Source organism: Paroedura picta, chromosome 6, assembly GCF_049243985.1.
Source record: "Paroedura picta isolate Pp20150507F chromosome 6, Ppicta_v3.0, whole genome shotgun sequence".
In the NCBI taxonomy this organism is placed as follows: Eukaryota; Metazoa; Chordata; class Lepidosauria; order Squamata; family Gekkonidae; genus Paroedura; species Paroedura picta.
Window position 1 is genome coordinate 109,548,978 of NC_135374.1, and position 27,190 is coordinate 109,576,167.

The 27,190-nt window shown below is 45.6% G+C and overlaps 1 protein-coding gene across 1 annotated transcript; it reads left to right on the plus strand.

Annotated features, from left to right (window-relative positions):
* Positions 1 to 849: 849 nt before the first annotated feature.
* Positions 850 to 26,620, plus strand: GPR180 (G protein-coupled receptor 180). The gene is made up of 9 exons (XM_077343890.1): positions 850 to 1,183; positions 5,558 to 5,716; positions 8,640 to 8,840; positions 10,525 to 10,705; positions 11,901 to 11,950; positions 13,006 to 13,163; positions 14,357 to 14,548; positions 17,340 to 17,417; positions 25,340 to 26,620. Exons 1-9 carry the CDS (start codon positions 1,024 to 1,026, stop codon positions 25,496 to 25,498), a joined length of 1,338 nt encoding a protein of 445 aa, XP_077200005.1. The 5' UTR covers positions 850 to 1,023; the 3' UTR covers positions 25,499 to 26,620.
* The last annotated feature ends 570 nt before the right edge of the window (positions 26,621 to 27,190 follow it).

Genomic DNA, 27,190 nt, shown 5'->3' on the forward strand with positions numbered 1-27,190 from the left:
GGCCGGCCTACCTGTCAATCCCGCCCGGGAGAAAGGGTTCTAGGGCTGCCGCCTGCATGGCTCTCGCCCGACACGTCCGGATCCCCGTTGCCGCTGCAGGACGGGAAAGGGAGAAGAGGGCTGGAAGTGGACGGCAGAACTCAGCCCCAAAAGGAGGCGAAGGCGGCTATAAAGGGCACGCTCAAGCCAACCGGCCAAAGTGCAAAAGACGCCAGATGCGGGCAAGGGATGAGGGGAGGGGGGGTGCCAGATCCAGGGAGGGAAACGCCAGGAGATTTGGGGACGGAGCCTGGGGAAAGGAGGGACCTCCTCAGTGGTGTCCAGTGCTCTGGAGCTCACCCCCCGAAGCAGCCTTTGTCTCCGAGAGGGCTGTAGTGTGGAAATGAGCTCATTCCGGGAGATCTCCAGGTCTCACCTGGAGATTGGCATCCTGACCAGCATCCCAAGTTAAAGCGTTCTATTCGTCCCTGGAAACAGTAGTTTCATTCAAACTTGGTTGGGCTTCAACTTGGGTCAGCCCAACACAGCTACCCACCGGAAGTGTGCATGCACACGAAAACTTATCTTTTGACTCGAACCTGGTCGGCCTTAAATCCCGCCCGCGCTCAGCCCCACCCCCAAAGTCTCCAGGGATTTCCCAACCCAGAGCTGGCAACCCCGGCTTCAGGAGCTGAAATGAGTGTATGCACTGCAGACGTCTAGTTAGAACCGGAAGCTTAAGTTGTTACGCGACGTTCTGACACTCTTTGCTCGCTCTGTCGCTCCCTCGGCCCGCCCTCCGAGTTTTCACGCCCTGCCTTTGACGTTGCCAGGCTCCTCCCCTGGCAACGGGCACGTCACGGCACTCGGAATAACGGCCACGGCGTGGCGAGCCGGGGCCAAGGTGCGTTTAGGCTCGCTCCGCTCGTCCCGCCTCTCCAAGCCCCGCCCGCCGTCTTTGGGAGGCGCCCATTGGCTGGACGCCCGCTCTCCGCCCTTGCCATTGGTTGCCCCTTCGTCGGCCCAGCTGTGGACGTGGTGGCGATGGGGAGGTCGAGGCGGCCGGAGCGGCTGCTGTGGGTCGCCTGCCTGGTCCTGTGGGGCAGCGCCTGGATCCGCGGGGCCCAAGCCAAGACCATCCAAGGGGGCTTCTCCAGCGCCGCCGCAAGGACCGGGCAGGTGGTGGCCCAGTTCCAGTTCCATGGTAAGCCCCCCCCCGGCATGTCTACTCGTGTGCAAGAGCCCTCGCGGCCCCGATCCGCCTTCTTGCACCCCCTGCCACGGCTTTCGGTTGTTTTTGCATTATAATTATTGTTGTGCGTTATATTTATTATTATATTTCTTATTGTCGTTATTATTTTATTATATTTATTATATTTATTCACCGCCCTATCTCATAAGACTCAGGGTGGTTTGCATAAAAGGCAAAGCATATAAAATTAGTACAGAATATAGATATAAAATAAATGCATTAAATTATAATATTTAAAAAAAACAGGTGGGATTTTTATATATTGCTTTATTATTTATTGAAAGTCGATTTTGTATGATGGTAGGAATTACACGCTCAGAGGGCAGGAGAATATCACAGCCGTGGCAGCTAAGTTTTTATAGACAGCTTTTTAGTGTGCAACTGTTTTATCTGTTTGGCAGTTGTCTGTTTAGATTTTCCTCTTGCCCTGACCTTCAGCCATCTATATACTTTGTGATATTCTGGTATGTCAATCATCAAGGTTAATAAATGCATGAATATGATTACATGTTGTTGTATACTGCCCTGAGTCCACTCGCTGAGAGAGAGCGGTCAAGTAATCAAGTTGTAAATAAGTAAGTCAGCTGGCTGAGAGGGTGCGGTTAATAAATCTAAATACAACAATAAATAAAATAAAATAATTGTATTCTATCATGTGAGAGAAAGAGGGGCCTCGTAAAGATCTTCAATTGAGTTGGTCAGTGGGTTCAGACAGGGGGCCAAATATAAACACACACATGCATATACAAATAGTAAAGGTAAAGGTATCCCCTGTGCAAGCACCGAGTCATGTCTGACCCTTGGGGTGACGCCCTCCAGCGTTTTCATGGCAGACTCAATACGGGGTGGTTTGCCAGTGCCTTCCCCAGTCATTACCGTTTACCCCCCAGCAAGCTGGGTACTCATTACAAATAGTAACTATACCTAATTATATGTGGCTTTATGTATTAACTTGCATATCATACGCGAGCAGCATTGTTGGTATACAAGGTGTAGATGTCTGCTTGTGTGTTATATGTGCACAGACCTCTCAATAGACCTATTGTTGCTGATCAAAAAGTCACAGTTTCCCTTTAAAAAGAATTCCAAAGGAAGAATCCAGCGGGGAAATTGCCAGATTAGCATTCATCAGGAAAATCAGTGCTGTTTCCTTTCCAGGCTCAATAAGAGCCTCTCTCAATCATTACAAATGCTGACAACTTAATCTATCCCACCTCTTGCACATATGGATTAGTTATGCTGTGACTCTGTGTTTTTTTCTTTTGATCTGTTTGTCCACTTTCCTAGATCTGACTTTACATTGGCCCTGCTTTGCCTAGGTGCTAAACAGCTGAGAGTTGACTAGGCTCTCTTTTGACTGGCTCTAGTTTTGAACTGGCTGTCAGATCTCAAAAGCTAAGCAGAATTGGCCCTCCCTGGGCAGAATTTGAATGGCAGCCAGGGGCCGCAATGCAGTTGCAAACCATCTCTCAGCATCTCTTACCTTGAAAACTCTACAGAGTCACCTTGAATTGGCCACAACTTGAAGACACTTTCCACCACAACATTGCAATGACTCTTCCCGCTCTCCAGCAATATGTAGCTTTCAATATCTGCTTAATTGATGATTGGCTAAAACAGGGATTCCCAACCAGGGGTTCCTGGGAACTCTGAAGAGGCATGATACGGGGGAGGGGTCTGGGCTGTCTTCTCTATTCCTACTCTTCTTTCCGGCCTACAGGAGACAGAACTGCCATAGTAGTAGTAAAGCTGGGGGGAGGGAGGAAAAGGAGGGCTAAGGGTGTGGGTAGTGATGTCACTTCTGGGGGCATGGCAGGGGGCATGGCCAGCTGACATCACTCCCGGGGCTCCTTGAAGTCTGAATAATTATTTCAGGGGCTCCTCAATGGTCCAAAGGTTGAAAAAGGCTTGCCTAATGCATCTGATGAAATGAAATGTGATGTAGGAAAGCTTATGCTGGAATTTGCATGCATGGGGTTGCGATGGGTCGGTCATGACTTTGCGACAAGCAACAACTCCGGTTTTGACTCCGGATGTTCTGCTAGTCTCACTGGACTCCTGTTTTATTTTCCTGCAAACTTGACAGCTGCCCCATGTAAAATTGAAGGTTTATCACTGGACCTCACCCCACATAATAACTTCATGCAGCGAGACTAACAGTTCTAAGGATTGTTCTTCGACGTACATTAGCATTTGTAATGTTAGAGAACATTTTTTAAAGATATTATTCCAGCATAGAGCTGTTGCCTGTTTCTTCAGATCCAAGGCTGGTGGGTCCTCATTAGGCAGAGAAGCTTGTTTTTCTTGTTGTTATTTTTGTAGAAGATATAAAAAATATGAATATGGCAACATGAAGGGGAAATGAAATGCAGGAAGCATAGGATGAAATGCAATTGTGGAAAATCCAGGTCTTATCAGGAAAAAAAATATAGTTTACTAGTTCTAGAGATCCAGTTTTGTGTAGTGGTTAGGAGTGCGGACTTCTAATCTGGCATGACGGGTTCGATTCTGCTCTCCCCCACACGCAGCCAGCTGGGTGACCTTGGGCTCGCCACAGCACTGATAAAGCTGTTCTGACCGAGCAGTGATATCAGGGCTCTCTCAGCCTCACCCACCCCACAGGATGTCTGTTGTGGGGAGAGGAAAGGGAAGGTGACTGTAAGCCTCTTTGAGCCTCCTTCGAGTAGAGAAAAGTGGCATATAAGAATCAATTCTTCTTCTGTTAAGGTAGTTGACGCTGGGCATGGAATGGGTTAGGTTTGATCTGGGATGTGCTGTGGCAGCTCTGTCCAGAGCAACTGCCATCAAACCCCATTAAAATCAAATGTGCCAACGGACTGACGTCAATGTGCATAAGTTGGCATGCTTAGATACAGCCATGGAGGTGCCAGAAAGTGCCGTCAAGCCACAGCTAACTTTATGGCGACCCCGTAGCATTTTCGAGACAAGAGAAGGACAGAGGTAGTTTGCTATTGGCTGCCTCTGTGTAGCAACCCTGGACTTTTCAGTAGTCTCCCATCCAAGTACTGGCCTTGCTTAGTTTCCGGGTTTGGAGGAGGTCAAGACAGTCCAAGCTATAGTGAGATTTTAAAAAACCCTTGTCTTAATCACAGCTGTGATTCTCTGCTTATCACAAGGGTGAGCTAGCTTAGCACAACGAGGGAACAGCCTCTGTGTTTCTTTCTGATAAGCTATACATTTTGCATAATTGTATTTTGCAGTCCCCATCACCCTGCTGTCCCCCCCCTCCTACACACACATCACCATCCAAGTCCTTTGTCTGCATGGAGAGGATCCACTCAAAACATCCAAAGAAATGGGCTGCAGTCCAAAAAAAGAGGAAAAAAGCTAATGCTGACATAAAAACGTGTTAATCTTGAAAGCACTACAAGAGTGACTGCTCTGTTAGGACTGCAGTGGAAGTCTTATAGTATCCTGGTGAAGGAAGAAAATGTCTTTTGGTTACCTTCTCTCCCCCACCCCCCCCCCCCTTGGCTCACTGTGCACTTTTCTTCAGTAAGGCCTTGATTATTCTTCTCTGGCTCTAAGGACTCAGCTGATAAATTTAGGAGCCATGTATGCTTTCTGGACTTCTGGTTTTCATGAGGAATGACCACATTTTCCGATTCTCGGTGACCACAAAGCCTAATTGTAACATCTTCAGAGTTTTTAATGGTGGTGTGAAAACTGTGATAAAACGCGGGGTGTTCAAGCTGTGACAAAAATAGCACAGAGGTACATGCAAGAGTAATCACCAGAACTGAAAGCTAAATCTAGCCTAAAACTGCCCCAATTTCTCCTAATTCCATTACTACTTTCAAAAGCTTTGTTTAAGTGAGCCAGCTTGGTGAAATGGTTTAGAGCAGCAGCCTCTAATCTGGAGAGCCGGGTTTGATGCCCCACTCCTCCACAGGCAGCCAGCTTGGGTTCCTCATAGTTCTGTTAGATCCGTTCTCACAGAGCAGTTCTATCAGAGCTCTCTCGGCCTCACCTCCCTCACCGGGTGCATGTTGTGGGGGAGAGAAAGGGAAGACTTATTTTTGGAGTCAGATCCTTCATGCACGTTAGAGATCCCTTTGACAACTGAATACTTGAAAACCCTTTTCATAAATGTGTCTTTTCTTCACTCCAGAACGCTCTCTGTTTCTGTGAAGGTGTTTATAAAACGATATCAACCAAGCATAGGTATCGCCAGAACACTCGCAATCTGGCAGCAGTTTATATTAAGTGACTGACTTGCCAGCGTGAGTGGACGTGTAGGTAATATGTCTCCTTTATTTCTGCCTTGCCTGTGTAATAGAATTTGGCTTCTTTTTAAATGTCAAGGTGATTGTGCTCTTCTGTATGTCAGAATCCACAACGTAGCCACGGCTATTGGAAAGGAAGCCAGGCTTCACCTGTTTCCAGCTCAAGAATGGCAGAAGCTGCAAGAAAACCTCCCGAGTTACAGCTGTACAGAAAGACTGTCCAAGGCGCCATTGATAAGTGAGTTTGGGGACATGCGTCTCATTCGGGTGCACAAACGGATCAGTGCTCAAGCTTAAAACCTCAAAGTGCTGCAAGAAGAAAGTGGGCAATCCCAAAAACACAACAAGAGAAAAAAAGAATATGTCCAATGGCTTAATCAAATAATATTCACATTATAAGAGTCTTTGTTATCTCCTTATTATAATTTCCACCTGGACTCCGCCAAAACAAAGCTTACAGCCTTGGCTGTCCGTACCATGTGAGCGTCTTTCGCCCTAATTATATTTTTAACAAGAGACCGAGTACCTTGAGAGTGAATACACTGAATAGATTAATACCACTTTGTGGAGGACTCATTATTGCCACTGAGGAAAGAATTGAAAACGGAAAAATCATCTAGACACCGTTTTGGCTGAGTCCAGGTGGAAATTATAATAAAGAGATAACAGAGACTCTTATAATTTGAATATTATTTGATTAAGCCATTGGACAGATTCTTTTTTTTTCTCTTGTCAAGCTTAACACCTCCACTTCTTTCCACCTCAGGACCACCCTCATGTTGCCTTTTGATGCATATGCGGCCCCCACATCTTTTCTGAGCTGATGTTGGACTATGTTCTGTCGTTTGTGATTGTGGTCAGAAGTGATTCTCTTAGCTGCATATTATAGGCAGAAGAAGGAGGATAATTGGTGGATCTGGGATATCTCTTCCACTAGTGGGAGTGATTTCTTCTCGTGAGAGGAGCCTTCACCAATAAATTATTATTATAATAAATAATTATTAAAATTATTATAAATTTTGCACAGTCGCATTCCATGTTGTAGTTTGCATAAAACCCGATGGCTTTGTTTATGGAGAAGAGTCACATTTTCCCAGGACCAGAATGCTGCCCCCAAAGCCCTGATTTGTTTCCCTAGGTCCTTTTCTGGAAGCAAAGTATTGTGTGAGCAGGCCTTGTGCAGGATAGCATTAAGCTTTCTGTGGGGAAATACATACAGAAGCACATGAAGGACAAAGTTTGAATCCAGTGACACTTTCAAGACCGAGGGTGTTTTATTCAAGGAGGCCCCAAGAGCTTCAAAGTGTACAGAGGTTTGGGGATAGATGAATCCACCAAAAGTGGATCCCCTAAATCAGGGGTAGTCTAACTGCTTCCCTCCAGATGTCCATGGACTACAATTCCCAGGAGCCCCCTGCCAGCATTTGCTGGCAGGGGGCTCCTGGGAATTGTAGTCCATGGACATCTGGAGGGCCGCAGTTTGACTACCCCTGCCCTAAATGGAACCCCTAACATGTAGTTATTGCAGCTTTTCGAAGTTTTTTTGTGGGAGGGAAGGTAGTCCAATCTCATCACATCTCTGAAGCTTGGCAGGGTGGAGACTTTGAAGGGAGACCTCCAAGGAAGAAAGAAATGGCAAACCTCCTCTACTTGGCTGTAACTTGGCAGCTCTTTACACACACACATACACACACACAAACAAGATTTGTGTCTCAGCTCTTCTCCAAGATTATATCTCTAAAAGTCATGAATGTGTAATTATGGCAAGGGTAATTATGGCAGGGGTAGTCAACCTGTGGTCCTCCAGATGTTCATGGACTACAATTCCCATGAGCCCCTGCCAGTGTTTTCTGGCAGGGGCTCATGGGAATTGTAGTCCATGAACGTCTGGAGGACCACAGGTTGACTACCATTGCCTTATGGCACACAGATGTTTGCCGCAGATAACGATAAAGATCTACTTACAGTCAGTTCCTGAAACAGTAGAAAATGTGAGCCCAGTAGTACCTTCAGGACCAAGCAAAATTTTGCAAGGTATAAACTTCCCATGAGTCAAAGCTGACTTGGTCAGATATGCCACAATAGGGATCGGATGACTCACAATAGGTTTTGTGTGTGCTTGAAGGGATGTCAAGTCACAGTCACCCTGGCGACCCTGCAGAGGTTTCATTGCAAGAGACAGGCACTTTCAGTTGTGTGCTTTTGTGTAGTGACCCTGGTATTCCTTGGCGGTCTCCCACCCAAATACTAGCCAGGGCTGACCCTGCTTAGCTTCTCATACCTGGTGAGATTGGACTAGCCTGAGCTATCCAGGTAAGGTTGTGAAAGGGCTATCCAGGTAAGGTCATGAATTTTCTCTGGAAAATTTGTTGGTCTCTAAAGAGTTACTGGACTTGAATTAAATATATCATGAAGAGCCCTAATGAATTACATAATGTAATGAAACAGATTCTAGAAATAATCTTTCTAGAAGTCTGTGTTTGATGAAAAGTACAGTTTTATTTCTTAATTCCTTTAAAAAGCAGGGGGCCATAATTTGGTCCATTTAGACAATATCGTGCCCAATTCAAAGACTATAACCAATCCAAAGGACAAGCAATAGTTTGCTTCTTGGCTGTAACAGCAAACTGTGGTTTGATTCAGGTGGGTAGCCATGTTGGTTTGAAGGAATAGGACAAAGTTTGCGTCCAGTGGCACCTTTAAAACCATGCACACAAAAGCTTACTTATACCCAGAGTTCAACTTGGTTGGTCATAAAGGCATCACTGAATGCAAACTGTGGTTTGTCAGAGACCTGGAAACAGTGTTCATATTACCCACAAGAAAAGGCGGGAGCATATTCTTACCCAGCCACCAATTTGCCACCATTTTCAAAACAGAGCCACTTGGTACTTCAATTTAAATGGTGCACTATGGTTCTTCTGTGCACACAATCTTTAAAAATTGTCATAGGTATTGGAGAATGTATGTATGAAGAATGCATGTGTGATATATTTCCTAGGACTGGTTGCAGCTCTCTGCTCTATGTCCTCATGGGAGGAAATACACATACCCCAGCTCAAAAGTTTCCTGCTTACTAGGATCTTTTTCTAACCAATCACTGAACATGTTTATTTAAGCAGCTGTTTCAAATGGCTGATTGTTGCCTCTTTCTCTTGAAGTGAACATGAACAGCACAGAACAAAATCTGACCGTGTCCCAGGTTCCCTATCCAGACACCTGGTACGTGTTTTATGTCGACAAGTTTACCTGCGCGGAGAATTACGACCACTCTCAGTGGGAGGATGTTCAGTTTGAAATGGTCATACTGAATCCAGACACAGAAGGGAATCCGCTCGATCACTTTAGTGCAGGGGAATCCGGTAAGCTGTTTTCCTTGACATTTGTGGGTGCATGAGGGAAGTGTAGAGAACCAATGAAATGTTTGTAAACAGTTTTTCTGGGGGAAAGAAAAATTTGAACGGTATGTGCATGTACTGTTGTTCTTCCTTATAAGTGGAAATAAACCCTGTGGTTCCACCTGCTTGGGAAGTGGTTAGTGATGATTGAGTCACCCACATCAGTCAGGGAAGCTTTTCATCCTTGGCAGCCATGTCCCCCTTAATGTGAAATACCTGTCAAGTTTCATTTCCACAACTGTTTTATTAAAGAGAAAATTCCATTTATATACAATTACTTTCGGTTGTAATATCTCGAAAGATTCATAAACTTGTCTACAATCATTGTTGCTCAGTTTTAACATTACTTTTAACATCCTCGGGCTGAAAGAGGTGCGACTGGCCTTGACCAGGGCCAGGGTTTTTTCAGTTTTGGCCCCAGCCTAGTGAAATGCTCTTCATGAGGACATCAGGGCCCTCAGGAACCATCAATAGTTTCAGAGGGCTTGCAAAGACAGAGTTGTTCTGTCAGACCTATGGTTGAGTCCAGGAATTTAGCATCGAAGGTGGTTGACCTCCCTGCAAAAGAATCCCCTACTTAGAAGAAATACTGATTTGCCACGACAACTTAATCATCTCCAATGACATTTGAAGAGGCGGTTTTTAAATAGTTTATACATATATTTTATATATGCGTGAAGAGATAGATATGTTTGTGTAATATAATAGTGTAATATAATATAATATAATATAATATAATATAATATAATATAATATAATATAATTAAGATTTACTCCGCATCTCTTCAAGTATTGTTGCAGCGACACCTGGTGGTCAGATATCACAGCACACATACCAGAACAAAATTTGAGCCCGGTGGCACCTTTATGACCAACATAATTTGATTGCTATGTAGTATCTTACCCAGAATTTGGGTGCAGAGGACCTTGTGCAAGCTGAAACACAAGTGGAGGGTGCTGTAAATTTCTTAGTACAGCTGGACACTGCGGTCTTTTGCTTGCATTTCTACTTGCACAAGAGATTCGGCACAAGGACTTATTTGGCACTGGATCTGACCCTGTGTTTATCGACTTGCAGCAAACAGATGAAGGCACTTTTGATGCAGGAACATGGTGATCTTTGATTGTAGGTCAACCTGTATTCATATAAATAAAGGTAAAGGTAAAGGTATCCCCTGTGCAAGCACCGAGTCATGTCTGACCCTTGGGGTGACGCCCTCTAGCGTTTTCATGGCAGACTCAATACGGGGTGGTTTGCCAGTGCCTTCCCCAGTCATGACCGTTTACCCCCCAGCAAGCTGGGTACTCATTTTACCGACCTCGGAAGGATGGAAGGCTGAGTCAACCTTGAGCCGGCTGCTGGGATTGAACTCCCAGCCTTATGGGCAAAGCTTTCAGGCATATAAATACAATGGGATAAATGTACTGTTCTCTGTGCAGGTAAAAACAAGCGCTTAGGATGGATGGAACATCAGCATCTCCTCACAGCCATGATTCTGCCATAAGCCAACACACTGGCAGAAGTTGCATTTTTAATTTTTTCTCCAGCAGTGCCAGCAAAATCCAGCTCCCATTTTGCTGACCCAGCCCTTTGTCTCATGTACTCTCTGCGTGATGGGATTTACTGTACGCCTTCTTCCCCCTGCAGGCTTACATGAGTTCTTCTTCCTGCTGGTCCTGGCATACTTTGTCGCCGCTTGCATCTACGCTCAGTCCCTGTGGCAAACCATTAACAAAGGAGGACCAATGCACACGGTGCTGAAGGTCCTCTCCACAGTGTTGCTCTTGCAGGCCGCCTCGGCTTTTGCCAACTACTTGCATTTCTCAAGGTAAGTTTTAAATTCTATGAGTCAGAAAACACTGGCAAATAGATTGATTTATATCATTCATTTATACCCCCACCTTTCTCCCCAATGGGTACCCAAGCCAGTTTAGGTCATTCTCACCTCCGTTTTATCTTCACAACAACCTTGCGAAGTAGGTTAGGCTGAAAATGTGTGACTGGCCAAAGGTCACCCAGCGAGCTTAATGTGGATCAAGTGGGGATTCGAACCTGGGTCTCCCAGATACTAGTCTTGAATGTTATATCATAGTGACTGTGTGGCTTTAAAGTTCAATGCAATCAAGGTTCCAAATGTCTTTAGAGATGTTTTTGTTTTCAGTGCTCATTCTGAATTTGTTTGCAATCTGTATAGTGCTTCAGTTCCTCTCAGCTTCTTATTGTTTGCATATAGGGCCAGAATTCCTGCCTGTGCTGCTCTCCCTTAAATGTGCTGGTGAGAAATAGCACAGAAATAAGTGATGAGTTCTGATAAGGGATTAGCTTAAAAACTGCAGTGTGTTCTCCTATTTTTTCTGTATATTGCTATGGCAGTTGTATATCATGTTGTTATAGCTGTATACTGCCATGGCTATTGTATATCACTGTGTTATAGCTGCATATCGCTGGACCCCTGTATCTATATATTGCTACATAATGGTGGAGGGGAACAGCCTTCATGCAAACTGGGGATGGGAAAGTTGTGGCAGTGTTAGTATGAGTGGGATTGTGAAAATCCAGATATTACTGCTCACACATAAGTCACACTAGCTTTGCTGCTATCTGTCCCAAAATATTGCAGCAAAGCAGGTTGCAGAGATATCGTAGATAAGATGAAGAAAACAAAAGTAACATGATACTGCAAGAAAACAGGGGTGGAGGGGAGTAGGGGGTGGGAATGCTGTGTCATTCCCAGGCCATCCCAAATAATGCACATGTAAGTGACCAGAACGTAAAGGTTGTGTTACCTTTGCCTATTAGACCCTTAACATGGTCCATATAATATCAGCTTCCTTTGACCTGTTTTAGCCTTAAATCTGTTGCAAGCATAATTTACACTGAGTTGTATAGTGTATTAATATTAAGAAATGTCCTTGGTATGTAACTGAATTCTATATTTAACAAAAAGGCTTTACATGATTTTTTTAACTTAACAGTTTAGAGTACAGTCTGCATAAAAGTTTTTTTTGTTTGTTTGTTTTTAGATATGCAAAAAATGGAGTTGGAGCACCTTTTATGGGAAGCCTAGCAGAGTGTAAGTATATTTTATCATTACTGTTACTTTATTTGAAGTTATTGATGTGAAAACATCTACTGGCGTGGTCTCTCAAACGGGCGTCTACATGACATCCGTAGTCCCGCCCCTAGGAACTGCGGCAGTAGATGGAGAGCGTGGGCGGCCTTGAAGAACAAGCGGCAGCGGTGGCTGGCAAGGCTCAGACCCAAGCCCCGTTCACCGCGCTGCTGCCATTTATCCTCCGAGGCCATCCCCACCCTCAGGAGAGTGCAGGCAGCCTCAGAAAGAAGTGGCAGGGGTGGCGGAAGCTGTCCAGGCTCAGAGCTGAGCCCTGTCCACTGCACTGCTACCACCTGTTTCCCGAGGCTGTCCGTGACCTCAGGAGGGTGTGGGCGACCTTGGAGGATAAGTGGTAGTGACGAACGGGTCTCGGCTCCGGGCCTTGCCACCTGCCACTGCCACTTGTCCTCCGAGGCTGCCCCTGCCCTCAGAGCGGGTGGCAGTGGCTTGCAAGCCCCAGAGCCCAGCCCCACTTGCTGCACTGCCGCTGCCTGCCATCCAAGCCCACCCCTGCCCTCATGGGTGGAGGAGGCAGCACAGCGGACGGTGCCAGGCACCCGAGAATCTGGTTGCCGGCATTTTTTATAAATATTCTTAGAGGTGGAGTTTGTGAGTTGCTAATACATATTATCACTGTCCTGACATGGATAGCTTGATCTCATTGGACCTTGGAAGCTAAGGGTCAGCTCTGGTCAGTATTTGGACCACCAAAGAAACCGAGGGATGCTATGCAGAGGCAGGCAATGGCAAACCATCTCAGAACGTCTCTCGCCTTGAAAACCCCATGGGTCACCCTAAGTTGGCTGCGACTTGACAGCAAAAAGAAAAAGGGGGAAATAGTGTTTTGGAAGTTGGCTTCTGGAAGCATCTGGGGCACAGGCATTCTAAAGGGAAGGTAAAGGGGTCTACAAAATAGCTCAGCAGTACTGACTTCTCAGAATTGAAGCCCTCCATTAGCTATTTTGCTTGCAAAAATGATTTAATTGCATTCACTCTCTTCTCTCCCCCCTTAGTGTGTGACATAATCTCTCAGATGCAGATGCTGTACTTACTCCTGAGCTTGTGCATGGGGTGGACCATCAGCAGGATGAAGAAAGCTCAGAGCAAACCCCTCCAGTGGGATTCCACACCGACGTCCACGGCCATTGCAGCAGTGGTGGTCGCTATGCAGGTCAGTCACTTGTTGCGTCCCGCGTCTTCCAATGTGAAAAGGGTGTAAGCGGGAACCAACCCTGCTTAGCTTCTGGGGTCTGACAAGCTCATGCTATGCAGGTCAGGCCTCTGCCTATATTACCCTTAGCAAAAACAAAACCTGTGTGGTAGGGGAGGTTGGGAGGGAGGGAGTGGCTCAAGGTCACCCAGCAAGTTTTGTGGCAGAAGGAGGATTTGAACGCGGGTCTCCCAGGTTGTGGTCCAAAATTAACCATTTCACCTCCCCGTTGTGACAGAACAAAGTTTTTAGTCCAGTGGCACCTTTAAGACCAACAAAGGTTTTATTCTAGGTATAAGATTTTGTGTGGGTTTGCGTGTCTTCAGATCCATTCAGACAGAAGTCACCAGCCATTTCAGTGTCTCAGAAGAAATATGCAAGCACACAAAAGCTCATTCCCAGAATAACACTTTGTTGGTCTTAAAGGGGCCCTTGGATTCAAAACTTTGCTCTGCCGCTTCAGACCAACACGGCAACCCACCTTGAATCTATTGTGACAGGAGCTTGCCAGGAGAGAGAATAAGCACCCAACATCTCTCAGCCAGATATCTTGGGGAGCTTTTTAGATGGGAATATTAATACATCCGGCACAATGCAGCCCAACTGATCAGTTAGTGAAGGCCCCTGAGGAATCCCCAAGGAACAAAATATCTATCTCAAGATGGCTTCCTTATATTTAAGAGAGACAGAGTGGGGGGGGGTTGTGTTTTTTTTTCCACCCCTCCTTTCAAGCCAACAGTAAGGGACCACCATATTTGTCATTCCATATATATGTTGCATACGTGTATATAGGTATATATATAAATATATTGTGTAGAAACACATGTACCCGATGAAGTTCTCTCTGGGTTTCATCATTGAGAGCCAGCTTGGTGCAGCAGTGAAGGGCAGTGGCCTCTGATCTGGAGAACCAGGTTTAATTTCCCACTGCTCCACATGCAGCCAGCTGAGTGACCTTGGGCCATTCACAGTTCTCTCTGAGCTCTCTCAGCCTACCAACCTCACAGTGTGTCTGTTGTGGGCAGAGGAAGAGTAGACGATTGTAAGGCGCTTTAAGACGCCTGGTAGTAGAAAGCGGGGCCCCCCCCCAAAAAACAGCTCATCTTTTTAAACTTTTTTCTTCTCCTTGTGAATGTACGTGTGTCATTCCACAGTGTTTCTTGTTAATCTGGGAGCAGTTTGAAGACACTAATCACCACAGCTACCACTCGCACCGGAGCATAGCAGGTGGACTCCTCATTGGCTTGAGAATCTGCCTAGCTCTGTCACTAGGTGGTGGACTTTACCAGATCATCCGGACAGAGAGAAGCACACTCAAAAGGGAGTTCTACATTACCTTCACAAAGGTATGTGTCTCTCTGTGGGGGATCTTGAGATCCGCTGAGTTTTAGTATGAACTCAGGGGATGAATTCAGCGGGGGGGGGGGGAGCATACACTAATCTCTGTGATTATTGGGTCAAAACTATGCATGTGACAGGCTTCCATGGAGTTCTCTTCATCGGCATTTTGTATCAAGGTAGTTCAGGATGCCTCCCACACATATGCCAGCTCTTGGTCTGTAGAATACCTCTGCTGGCTCACTGTAGGAGGCTTTGTCTAGAGCAGGGGAGGCCAAACTGGGGCTCTCCAGATGTCCATGGGCTACAATTCCCATGAGCCCCTGCCAGCACCTGGAGCTCTGGTTTAGCTACTCCTGCTCTAGATCATTCTCTAGGTTAGAAGTCCTTGAGCTTTTTGAGCCTGTGGGCCGAGCGTCAAAGAATTGAGGCTTTTGAACTCTGGTGCTGGAGAAGACTCTTGCGAGTCCCTTGGACTGCAAGGCGAACAAACCGGTCAGTTCTAGAGGAGATCAGCCCTGACTGCTCCTTAGAAGGCCAGATCCTGAAGGTGAAACTCAAATACTTTGGCCACCTCATGAGAAGGAAGGACTCCCTGGAGAAGAGCCTAATGCTGGGAGCGATTGAGGGCAAAAGAAGAAGGGGACGACAGAGAATGAGGTGGCTGGATGGAGTCACTGAAGCAGTCGGTGCAAACTTAAATGGACTTTGAGGAATGGTGGAGGACAGGAAGGCCTGGGGGATCATTGTCCATGGGGTCGCGATGGGTCGGACACGACTTCACACCTAACAACAACAAGGATGTTGAGGACAGGTAGTGGGTACCAGCACAAATCAGCTGCCATGAGAAGGAGATGTAAGCACAAAATGGCTGCCGTGAGGGAAATTATGAACACTGATAAGTTTCAAGGCAAACTTGCCTCCTGTTTTCCCGGCAGACCTGAAGGTGAGGTCTCCTGGGTTCTCCTGAAGTATCTCCTGATCTAAGGAGGCTGCAGAAAGCCAGAGTTGGGGTTTGCTTTCAGAAACTGCTGTTTTCAGGAAAAAGGAAGCAGGTAACCCGTGGCTGTTTTTTATCAGTGGCCACCACATTGCTCGTCACTGTTTTAGGTTATGAAATGTCAGCTGCTAAAATGCAATTTAAGAGGAGGAAAGGAAAAATCTTTGTTCCATGAGAGCCTTCTTGTTACGCAAAGGCTTCATTTCACTGCAGGCTGGAAAATCATTTCCTAATAGTTTGTGTCTAGATTTGCACTAAGGGAAACTTCGACACTGTTAAGGTTTTCAGATTATGTCCTTCATTATGTGAAGCAGGTGGTATCAGAGCACCCCAAGTAGTGTATTCAATTTGTGGCAAAGGAAAAATGGAAAATGCCTCGTGCTGTTAAATTTTGCTGTTCTTTTTTCTTTGTTTAATGTGCTAATAGAGTGACTAAAGGACTGTCTCAGCTAGGCATATGTGGTGGTCTTGTCCATTTAGATAAAAGGTTTTGGCAGACCAACCAGCCTAATTAGAAGGCATTACAAGATTCCATATATTCTAGGGCAGGGGTGGTCAACCTGTGGTCCTCCAGATGTTCATGGACTACAATTCCCAGGAGCCCCTGCCAGCAAATGCTGGCAGGGGCTCTTGGGAATTGTAGTCCATGAACATCTGGAGGACCACAGCTTGGCTACCCCTGTTCTAGGGCATGCATTTGTGCAAATATTCAAAGTTTTCCGAATTGACAGAATGTGTCTGTCTAAGAGACCGGAGGCAATTAAAGCCCACCCTTCATAAAAGCTGGCAACTGTTCACCAAAAAATAGAGATGATTAAATCATATAACTATTCTGCATCTGACAGTGTAGAAAAGAACATTACTGTGTGTGTGTGTGTGTGTGTGTGTTTTCAAATAAAAGCACTAGAAGTTTTGTAGTGTGACCAGTGGCCAGTGTTTTGCACGGAACCGCCAAGTCCCAGTGTGAGAGGAAGACGCCCCCTAGTGGAAGGCTGCCTCTACAGCACTCCATATAGAAGTGCTCACAAAGCAAAAGTCTAGAATCCAAGGTTGAATCTTCAAAGTTGGTATTTTTAATTTGTAGTTTAAGAAAGCGTGGTAAAAATCTGGATGCTTGGATAGCGGTTTATTATTATTTATCCTCCAGCGTGGGTCATGTAGCCAGGAGATCAGAGGGTCATCTGGCAGCCAGGCAAGGGACGTTTGAAGGCGGTTAGCCATCTCCTGCCTCCGCATCATGACCCCTCATTTTCCTTGGAGGAACCACCCCTCAAATCCTTGGAGGTCTCCCATCCAAGTACTAGCCAGAGTCAGCCCTGCTTAGCTACCAAGATCTGAAGGGACCAGGCTTGTCTGGGCTATCCAGTTCAGGGCTGATTGTATAGCTAATTTGTTGTGAGATGGGAATTAAGTATTTAATGCTATGCTGGACTATGGAATTTTTAACTTTTACTTGGGCCATTTTGCTGTGACAGTTTGCATCATAGAGCCAGCTGAAGCAAATGCATTCTGAACTGAGCTCTGTGGCAACTTAGCCCATTACGTTGGATCTGTTCTCACATGGCCCCTGCTAAACGAGTCAACCCAACTCTGCGAGGTCCGTAAAAGACGGAAAGCCATCGCTCGACTGAAGCCTGTTCTACCCCCTAGGCCTTTGTAGCTTTGTGTGACTGTTGCCAAGTTACAAGGTGGATTTTTAACGCGTGGAACGAAAGCATAAGCCAAGTCCCAGTTAATAGATCACTTTTGGAGCGGTGCCGGATGAAAGTAGCTAATGGATACCAATTCTTCTTTTTCAGGGCTGTGTCCTGTGGTTTTTGTGTCACCCCGGTCTTGTGTCGATATCTCTAATGTTTAGAGACTATCAGAGAGAGAAGGTGGGTATGGACAGCATAGCAAAGGCGCTTTGAAAGCCTGGATCACGATTAATGAAATATTTTCTTGCATGTTCAGTGTTTATGAATGTGCTTCGGTTATCCTTTTTTGAGCCAACGCCTCTCTCTGTGTGGCTAAAGTGCTGCGCCTTGTATCGTTCCGAACAAGGGAGAGAGGTTCACTAAGGCAGAATCCCCCCAAACAGTTCTGTTAAGGCGCTTTAAGGGAATCTTTGTAAATGGTCACGCGAAGCCAGGAAGCTGCACCTTAAACTGTCGGATGCCAAGATCTTCCCAGTATTGTCCTTTGTAACTGACGGATCACGGGGGAGGGTTTATGTAGCTTTCTTGCTCCTTTACCCAGTTGGGGGCTAGCAGGCTCGTGTGTGGAGCCTGCCGCACTCAGATAAAGCCCATTGCTATTCTCAGGTGAGCAGCCACATCGCTCCACGGTGCTTTTGCGCTCCACGTTCTAGGCGGACTGTGCTCAAGTACTGTTATGCCGAAAATTAGGAAGGACAGTACGCCCCTGCAAACACAAAGAAACCTGTTCTCACTACTTTGCTTCCCAGGGCATCTGGAGAAACTACTTTTATTCCTTATAGCCTTATTAATTAGCAAATTATCGTTCCATTGATGGCTGCATACTCCCCCCCTCCCTGTTCTTTTGGGAAGGAGACTTGGCATGGTGGATAATTCTTCCTCTGTATGCAGTCTGTTAGGAGACAGCAGGGCGGTTTCTCCAGCCAGTTAAGTGCTGTGCCTGAATAATTGCAGGTCCCCAGCTGTGCTGCTCTGAAACAGGGCAATTAAAGCCCCCCTACCCAAGGGGCTGCTGCAGCACAACCAGTAGTGGTGAACTGCAGAAAGTTAAGCATGATCCGAAGAGGGAGCATGATGGTTTTCCCTTGGAGAAGGGCAGGGAGAGATTCCTGTTGGCAGCAGAGGACAGGACCCGCAGTAATGGGTTTAAAAACTATGTGTAGAACAATGGTGGCTAGATTTCAGGGGGGAAATTTTCACGGTCAGTGTAGCTCACCGGTGGAATCGGTTGCCTAAGGAAGTGTTAAGCTCCCCCTCACTGATTGTCTTTGAGCAACAGTTGGACAGATACTTGTCAAGGATACTTTAGGCTGAACCTGCATTGAGCAGGGGGTTGGACTAGTTGGCCTGGATGGGCCCTTCCCACTCTGTGATTCTAAGCCTGCAGTAAGTGGAACAGAGCCATCGAAACACCCCCCCCCCCAGCTCCCTCTACAACTTTTTATTTGCACAGCCAAACCCATAACACCACTGACCAGACTTTGAAGAACAAGGGCTGTTTGTTTGAGCCCCACTTTCTACAACCCGAAGGAGTCTCAAAGCAGCTGTCAGACACGTTTCCCTTCCTCTCCCCACAACACGCACCCTGTGAGGCAGGTGGCACAGAAATTTTTCTGTAACTGTGTTAATTATATTATTGGGGGCTGCGGGTTGGGCCCTGTGGATTTGTTCCACTAACAGGAGCATCCTCCTCCTGGGCAAGGTGCCCGGGCAAGGTGTCGGGGAAGGCACTCGGAACCAGAAGAAGGTGCCACCGTCAGCTGAACAAGGGATGCAAAGTGATGCACTTTGAGTCCACTTTGCAACTGGATCAAGTTTTCTCATCCAGGGTTTCTTGAAACTCTGGGGTTTCTTGACAGCCCTGGAAGGGTTTCCTGAATGGGTAGCAGTTAATTATTATTTTTAAAAAACATCAGGTGATATGACCATATGTAAGAGCCTCTTGTGGCGCAGAGTGGCAAGTGGCAGAAATGCTGTCTGAAGTGCCATCCTTCCGAGGTCGGTAAAATGAGTACCCAGCTTGCTGGGGGGTAAATGGTAATGACTGGGGAAGGCACTGGCAAACCACCCCGTATTGAGTCTGCCATGAAAACGCTAGAGGGCGTCACCCCAAGGGTCAGACATGACCCGGTGCTTGCACAGGGAATACATTTACCTTTTGACCATATATGGTCATGTTGAACTACCCACCACCTCCCAAAATGGCGAATGATGGGCCTGGAGGGGGTGGGAAGGGGAGTAACCCGGGTTGATCGTGTACGCAGCTGTGTTTCCCAACCATATTTTGCACGATTGCACCACTTCTGGGGTTTCTCAAAGCCTGAAGAATATTTCAGGGATTTCTCAACAGTAAAAAAAACTTGAGAATGGTTGAACTGGATTTCACTATGCGAAATGCCACATGAAAACTGTCACTGGACTGAAACACCATGTTCAAAAGCACCCATACTCATAGGACCTAACCTTGTTCTTGTTGAAGCCTTGAGTCATGTCCCTCGTTAATAGTGCATTAATAAGCATGAGACCTAGGCCTAGTCTGCGCACGTAGGATAATGCACTTTCAATGTGCTTTGGCAGCTGGATTTTCCTGTGCAGAACAGGAAAATCTACGAAAGTGCATTGAAAGTGCATTATCTATTGTGTGCAGACTAGACCCTGGTCTGAATACCACAGCCTGACGACTTGCTGCTTGAAAACTTGCAACTGCCCTTGTGCACTTTTCCCATTGTAAAGCATGTTTTGTTCCTAGCTGTGAGTGACTTACTTGTGGGCGAAATGCGGTGGGGAAAAGGTGCGTGCGCATCCGCATGATAATGTAGAACCCACCGTGCCAAAGAAGCCGTGAAAGAAAAGGTATCTCAAAATTTGAAGCGGCCAACAGAAGCTTTTGTGTGCTGTAACACAAAAGGCTTTAGGCATCTGGGGGCATTTCTTTGTCGTGTTGTACATTGGCACCTGAGTGCGACAGCTTGGTTGGGACTTTGAGTCTCCTGCAATGTACATGTGTAACAATCCTTCTGCCTTGCATGTTGTCACACGACAAATGATTGGGAGAGCCTTATGCCATACTGATAAATAAACTACAAATCTTTACTTTTCCCCCTATAGATACACAAAGACTGGCTGTAATAGACTCTTATCTATGCAGGTTTTCCACAGTGATTATTGTAGGGGGGGGGGAGGGAGAAGGTGATGCTGATCTTGAAAACCCCATAGATCAACGTTTCCAGAAAGGCAACTTTTCTGAGACCCCCCCCCCCTTTGACAGTGTTTGACTTGTGGCACCATTCTAAGGGCCTGTTTTCATGGGAAAGCCATTACCGAGGGCTATTTATTGTAGGGCATGTTTGTAATATAGCTAGGAGACCCTAAAATGGTCTAGCAGCCAGGCAGGAGACATTTCTAGGTGCTTTGCCAGTGCCTGCCCCTGCATCATAGAATCATAGAATAATAGAGTTGGAAGAGACCACATGGGTCATCTAGTCCAACCCCCTGCGCTATGCAGGACACTCACAACCCTATCGCTCATCCACTGTCACCTGCCACCCCCTTGAGCCTTCACAGAATCAGCTTCTCCGTCAGATGGCTATCTAGCCTCTGTTTAAAAATTTCCAAAGATGGAGAACCCACCACCTCCCGAGGAAGCCTGTTCCACTGGGAAACCGCTCCAACTGTCAGGAACTTCATCCAGATGTCAGGAACTGTCAGGAACTTCTTACGGATCATGACCTTGAATGTTCCTTGAAGGTCACCCTTCCATGTACTGGCCAGGGCGGAGTCTGTTTAGCTCCAGAGATCTGATGGGATTGGGCTTGCCTGGGCTATCCATTGCAGAAATCGTACATAATTGCCAAGAGGGGGTGTGGATAGACACAGGGCATGAGTGAACTCTGGTGTGAGGGTAAATGCATAGGCGTGTCATAGAGCAGGGAGGGCCAAACTGTGGCTCTCCAGATGTCTGTGGACTATAGTTACCATAAGCCCCTGCCAGCATGTGCTGGCAGTTTGATTAGCCCTGGTATAGAGCAGGGGTAGTCAACCTGTGGTCCTCCAGATGTCCATGGACTCCAATTTCCATGAGCCCCTGCCAGCGTTTGATGGCAGGGGCTCATGGGAATTGTAGTCCATGAACATCTGGAGGACCACACGTTGACTACCCCTGGTATAGAGGCTCCCTTTCATTAGTGGTGGGCCAGGTGAGTAGGCGTGGACAACACCAGCAGCTCCTCAGAGGAGTGATGCCCTAAATAATGGATATAAATCAGTCCTCGAATGATGATCTGGTTAGCTTCTGGATCAGGTTCAAGGTTTTGGTTCTTACCTTTAAGAGCCAGTTTGGTGTAGTGGTTAGGAGTGCGGACTTGTAATCTGGCATGCCAGGTTCGATTCCCCACTCCCCCACATGCAACCAGCTGGGTGACCTTGGGCTCGCCACGGCACTGATAAAACTGTTCTGACCGGGCAGTGATATCAGTGCTCTCTCAGCCTCACCCACCCCACAGGGTGTCTGTTGTGGGGAGAGGAATGGGAAGGCGACTGTAAGCCGCTTTGAGCCTCCTTCGGGTAGGGAAAAGCGGCATATAAGAACCAACTCTTCTTCTTCTTCTTCTTTAAGGCCATCCGTGGCCTGGGCTCTGCTTATCTGATGGACTTCTTATCTCCTTATGCCCCTTGCAGGGCTCTTCGCTGTGCGGGTTTGAATCGGTTGGTGGCCCTTGGTAGGCATGCCTGGTCTCGGCCGGGGCCTTTTTGGTCCTGAGCCCCAACCTGGTGGAATGAGCTCCCAGAAAAGCTGAGAGCCCTGGTGGAGCTGTCAGAGTTCTGCAGGGCCTGTAAAATGGAGCTCTTCCGCCGGACATTTGGTTAAGACCAGGCTAGGAAGATCAGAACCCTCCTGGTACAGGCCCCCATAGGCCAGACACCACCAGAAGATCCTCCCTCCCCCGGGTGTGGATGTAGTGGTGGCTGTTACTATAGGGTGTAGGTGGGAGGGGGAGGTCCGCAAATTGTTTTTTTGCTACCAGTATGGTTTTGTAATATTGCTATGTATTTTATGTGAGTTTTAAATTTTATTGTAAACTGCCACAAGCCGGCAGGGTCCAGGAGTGGTGGTTAATAAATATAAATAAATAACCCCATTCATCAAGCACAGTAGCCAAGAAACACCAATCAGTCCTGGGTTGAAGTTCTATTCTCAGAGTGTTCTTATACGCAAGGCAAAGATCAGAAGAGGAGGAGGGACACAGTCCACTGTTTTTGTTGTTTCTGAGTGAAGATCCGGGAGTGTCTGAGTCCAAAGGAATGTTCAAAACTTAAAAGGTAAGGGAGAAAGGCGGAGCCATGGCACTTGGATAGCTCGAATACTTCGAGCTCCTGTTCCACTGAGGGTCAATCGCTGCTGTGATTGACAGAATCGGGTTTTGGGTACGATAACCCACCCTTAAATCTTCTCAGGAATTCCTTGTGAATCTCTGGGGCCTCTCTGTTCCGCAGGGAAATTAATCTCCCACTGGAACGTAAGCTCAGTGTGCACAGGGTCCAGCAAGCGCCGTCCGCCATCTTAAAATCTTTTTTCCTTTTCTTCCTTTTTCAACTCTGCAATCTACAAAGCTTATTTTAATCTACAAAGCTAATTGGATACCTCCCAGCAAGACCTTCGACTCACCACAACTCCGGAGTGAAAACATCTGGCAGACATCAGATCGAGCCTGCAAACAGTGAGTGGGGTTTCCCTCGGCACCTTCTTCCCTGGAATGAACTCTCGGCGTGGAGAGTTGCTCTCGCTAATCCAAACAAGCCAGACTGACAGGACTGTCTGATAATACTGAGGGGGTGAAGCTGCCAGATTCCAAGATACTGAACCATTAATCAACGCAGAGATGCAAGTGCTTTTCCGCTTCTCCGTCTTTACTTTTCCCCCGTTTCTGGCTCTGCTTGATGCCACCTCATTTTGAGGCAGGCTAATTTTCTTTTCTAATCAGAAGAAGGACTCAAATCAACTCAATCTAATAAGTAACAGCTCTTAATATATCTGTTTTATTATATCTGTTTTTCGTCTTCGAAGATAAGAGAGATTAGAGCCATGGAATCTCGCGAGAACTAAGCCTTAGAGACATTCCTTTAATTAAAAACAGACTGTTGCTTTCGTTAGGACTCTGTAGGACCTCTACTGGCTATTTGCAAAATTGCAAATATTAAGTCTAACAAAATTCCAAACCTGGAACATGTTTTCGTTTAAAAAATTTGCATATCTTCTAGACAAACAAACACAAGACTTGAAAGAATCTTTAAATGGTTCACTTAAAAATATGCTCATGGAGTTTAAAGGCATTAAGGAAGAAGTCTTTAACAGGAATGATGAACCAATAGTAGTGGCTGACGATAGCTCTAAACAAGATGGAAAATTACCAGCAGAAGAGGAATCTGAAATTATGGAGATAGAAAAGGGGATGTCAGAGTCTTGCAGCTCAGATAAGGACACCCTGCCTGAGAAGATATACAGCCACTCCAAAGCAACAATACTCAAGAAAGACATATGGATCTGCGGTGAAAGCAATCGATTGAAAGGAGCATCATGGAAAAACATCTGTACTGATATTGGAGTCCAGGAGGTACAACTGCTTCAAGATTTATCGATGTATACTCCGAGGGAAAGACTACAACTATACTTTCCCAGCCAAAGACCAATGGGACAGAACATCAGTCAACGGGAGTCACAAGACGTAATAAGCCTCGAAATGAGACCTCCCTAAGAAGCTTGGGGAATGGAAATGCAACACAGTGGTCGAAATTCCTTTCCTCCTTTACCTCCTTTATGTAGCCATATAGGCAATATAACTAGTTAAGAAGTTAATCTGGGGTCTAAGATCTTTTAAGTAAGCTGAATTTGTATTATTAAACCTAATTTCGCAGCGGCTACCAGCCCAAAATCAAAGCATAACTAAAAGGAGACACCTAATGGAATGGGCTTACATTATAGTGTGGGGTTTTAGATTTCCTATGATAGCTGAATTTGAATTATCTAGCATATCTATGTAGTGACTTTCAGCCTAAATTTAAAGCATAACTAAAAGAAGGTTTCTAGCTGAGGAGGTGTATATATAACTAACGAAAAATATTTTCTATTAATTAATGAAGACTCCATTTTATTATTTCTGGTATCAACAATGTATACTTATATATATTTGTTTTCCTTCTTTCCGTACAACTAAGTATTTTTTTTCTCTTTTTTCCCTTTTTCTAGTGAAAATGTGGAGGGCTCTAGGACTATGTTAAGTATAAACTGTTTATGATTGTTAAAACTATCAGAAACTATGCAAACAAATGTTGAAATGATGGTAACAAAGTAGACTTCTCTTTTTAAATGTGGTGCAAACGTGAAAAAGTCTATAAAAAGTCTATAAGCTTTGGGTAAAAGTCCATAATATTGTAGCCAGTCTATAATCTTAAATGGAGAGAAGAGGGTTTGTAAGATTGAAACAGGGAACCAAAATGTTTTTCCACAGCGCTTCCTAACCCACACACAGAGCTTCTTCTACTATGCGACGACGGCAACAAAACTAGAATTGGCCAAGAAATGGAAAACGTAAGAACTACCCTCGACAGAAGACTGGGTGAATAAACTAGCTGATCTTACCAAGATAGCCAAACTGACACTAAGAGGCCTTTCAAGAATAATGGGGCCCTTACCTGAACTATTTACAAAAGGGATTAAAAATGGGGAACCAAGTGTATCAAACGAAGAGTATAGCTCTCCTTTTTTGTATTAACAATGTAGATTGCATGTATCTCATTGTTTTCAACTCTGGAAAATAAAATAAAAAACTTTCTAAAAAAAAAAAAACTTAAAAGGTAACAGTTCTGAAGTGGTTTCGTGCGGTAATATAAAATGACATGTTAGAAGAGCTTTGAATGGACATCCTATCACATCCTGTGATAATTCTTCTGGTAACACATGCTGACCTCCTGGGCCTACACTTGGCTGTACCGGAAACCCTCCTGGCTGCATCCAGTTAACTTCATATGTGTTGTATAGTAAATGTTCTGTCCCTTCTGCAAATAGTCCTTTTCGTAACCCCCTGTTCCCCTCTTGTGTCTTTTAGATTATTACCATCGGTGTTATCCTCTGTCAGTTGTTCTCCATGATCCTCCTCTACCGGCTTTTTGTTTCCCACAGTCTGTACTGGGAAGTCTCTTCGCTCTCCTCAGTGACGTTGCCGCTCACTGTGGCATCCGGACATAAAAGTCGACACCACTTCTGAGATGCTTTAGAGAAGGCTCATTGGCAAAGGTGCAATATAAGACTTGGAAACGGTGCCGCTCTTTTCAGCAGTAAATCCTGGAGAAACCAGATGTTCAGACTAAATCGTTTTTTGTTGTCGGATCGGAGCGAGTAGCGATAAGAGATGAGTTTTATGACAACGAGTGACAAGTGAATAGGTTGTCTCTTGGTATCTTGGACAAGGACAATGGCGAATCGAAACGAGTCCTTCGCCGCCATTATTTTTCACTCCAAAACAGCCTCCTTTGTTTAAAGATTTGAGCGAGACCCAAATCTCAGTCCTCCCAAAGCTTAAATGTAGAACAAGTTTTTGTAACGAATGTTGGCACAAAGGTGCCCTAAACTTAGGTTTGCAGCAAAGTGCAGTTTATGTGTCGGTCTGGGAGGTCTTGAAGATGCTCAGCACCCAGGAAACCAATGGGAAATGTTTACAGCAAACAGAAGCTCTCGTTATTTGTGTGCGCGCGCATTGGTATTCGGATGGCCATCAAATATCATCTTGCTGTCCTGCAGCTTCTTTAGCATTCCACATGTTTGGGAAGTGTTAAAAGGGCAACTGGGTGATGGGCTAACGAGGCAGGGGTTTTTTAATTTTAATTTTTTTTAAAAATGGTGGCATTAGGCTTACGAAAACAGCAGGCTCGCCTCTCCCTAAAGTGTGGAAAGCAAATGGAATGTGCAGCGCGGCACTAGAATTTTAATCCCGAGCTAATTCATTACTCTGACGTTGAGGATTCAGTCGTAATTAAGCCATATACACAGATTAAATTAACAGAAGCATTTCAAATAAACGTTGGTTTCAGTCATCAGCTACCCATGAATTCCTGCCCGAGGATACTTAATCAGGATTAAATTTTCTATGAATAATTGAGAAACAAAATACTCACTGGATTTGTTATAATCCATGTTGGCATAGGGTTCTAAGTAGTTGCCACCTACCCCCCGTTGTAACAGAACCACGCTTTCAAAAGATGCCTGGTATTCCGGAGGCTTCCGTTAAATGTATAGCTTGTTGAAGTGCCTATTTATTGACCAAGATGAAAATGCATGGACCCTTTTTTTCCCCCCATATAAAATGAGCATTCCTGTTGACTGTCTTGTATCTCGGTGTTGTTGTTTTCCATTTTTGAAAGCAAAAAAATGTGGTGTTCTGGGGGACACTGACGCTAGTATATTTAAAATATACTCTGTTCACAGTTGATCACCCAGTTGCAGACTCCGGCTTATGCCTACGCTGGTTTTGTGTACCCTCACGGGAAAGAGGCGTGAAAGCTGATTGATTCATGCTTGTGTGCTCTTCCTGGTTGCTCCAAGGCAGTGCTAGCTCATACCGTGTTGATCCAATTGCCAGAAGAAAGGGAGGGAAGGAGGACGTGCAAGAGCCAGTGCTACCTCCTTAGCCTGGGTTCCCACTTTCTGTCTTCACACAGGACCAGTGCCACTTATAAGAAATGTAAACGCAAAGAGCTTGCTGTTAAATAGGCTTTCTCAACCAGGTTTTGTGAAACTATGGGGTTCATTGACAGCCCTGGAAGGTTTTCCTGAATACATGGGCATTCATTATATATATATATTTTTAATGTATTAAATATTTATCAGGTGATATGACGAAATAATATCATGTCGACCTGCCCCCCCCTCCCAAAATGGCCAGTGATGGGCCCGAAGGGGA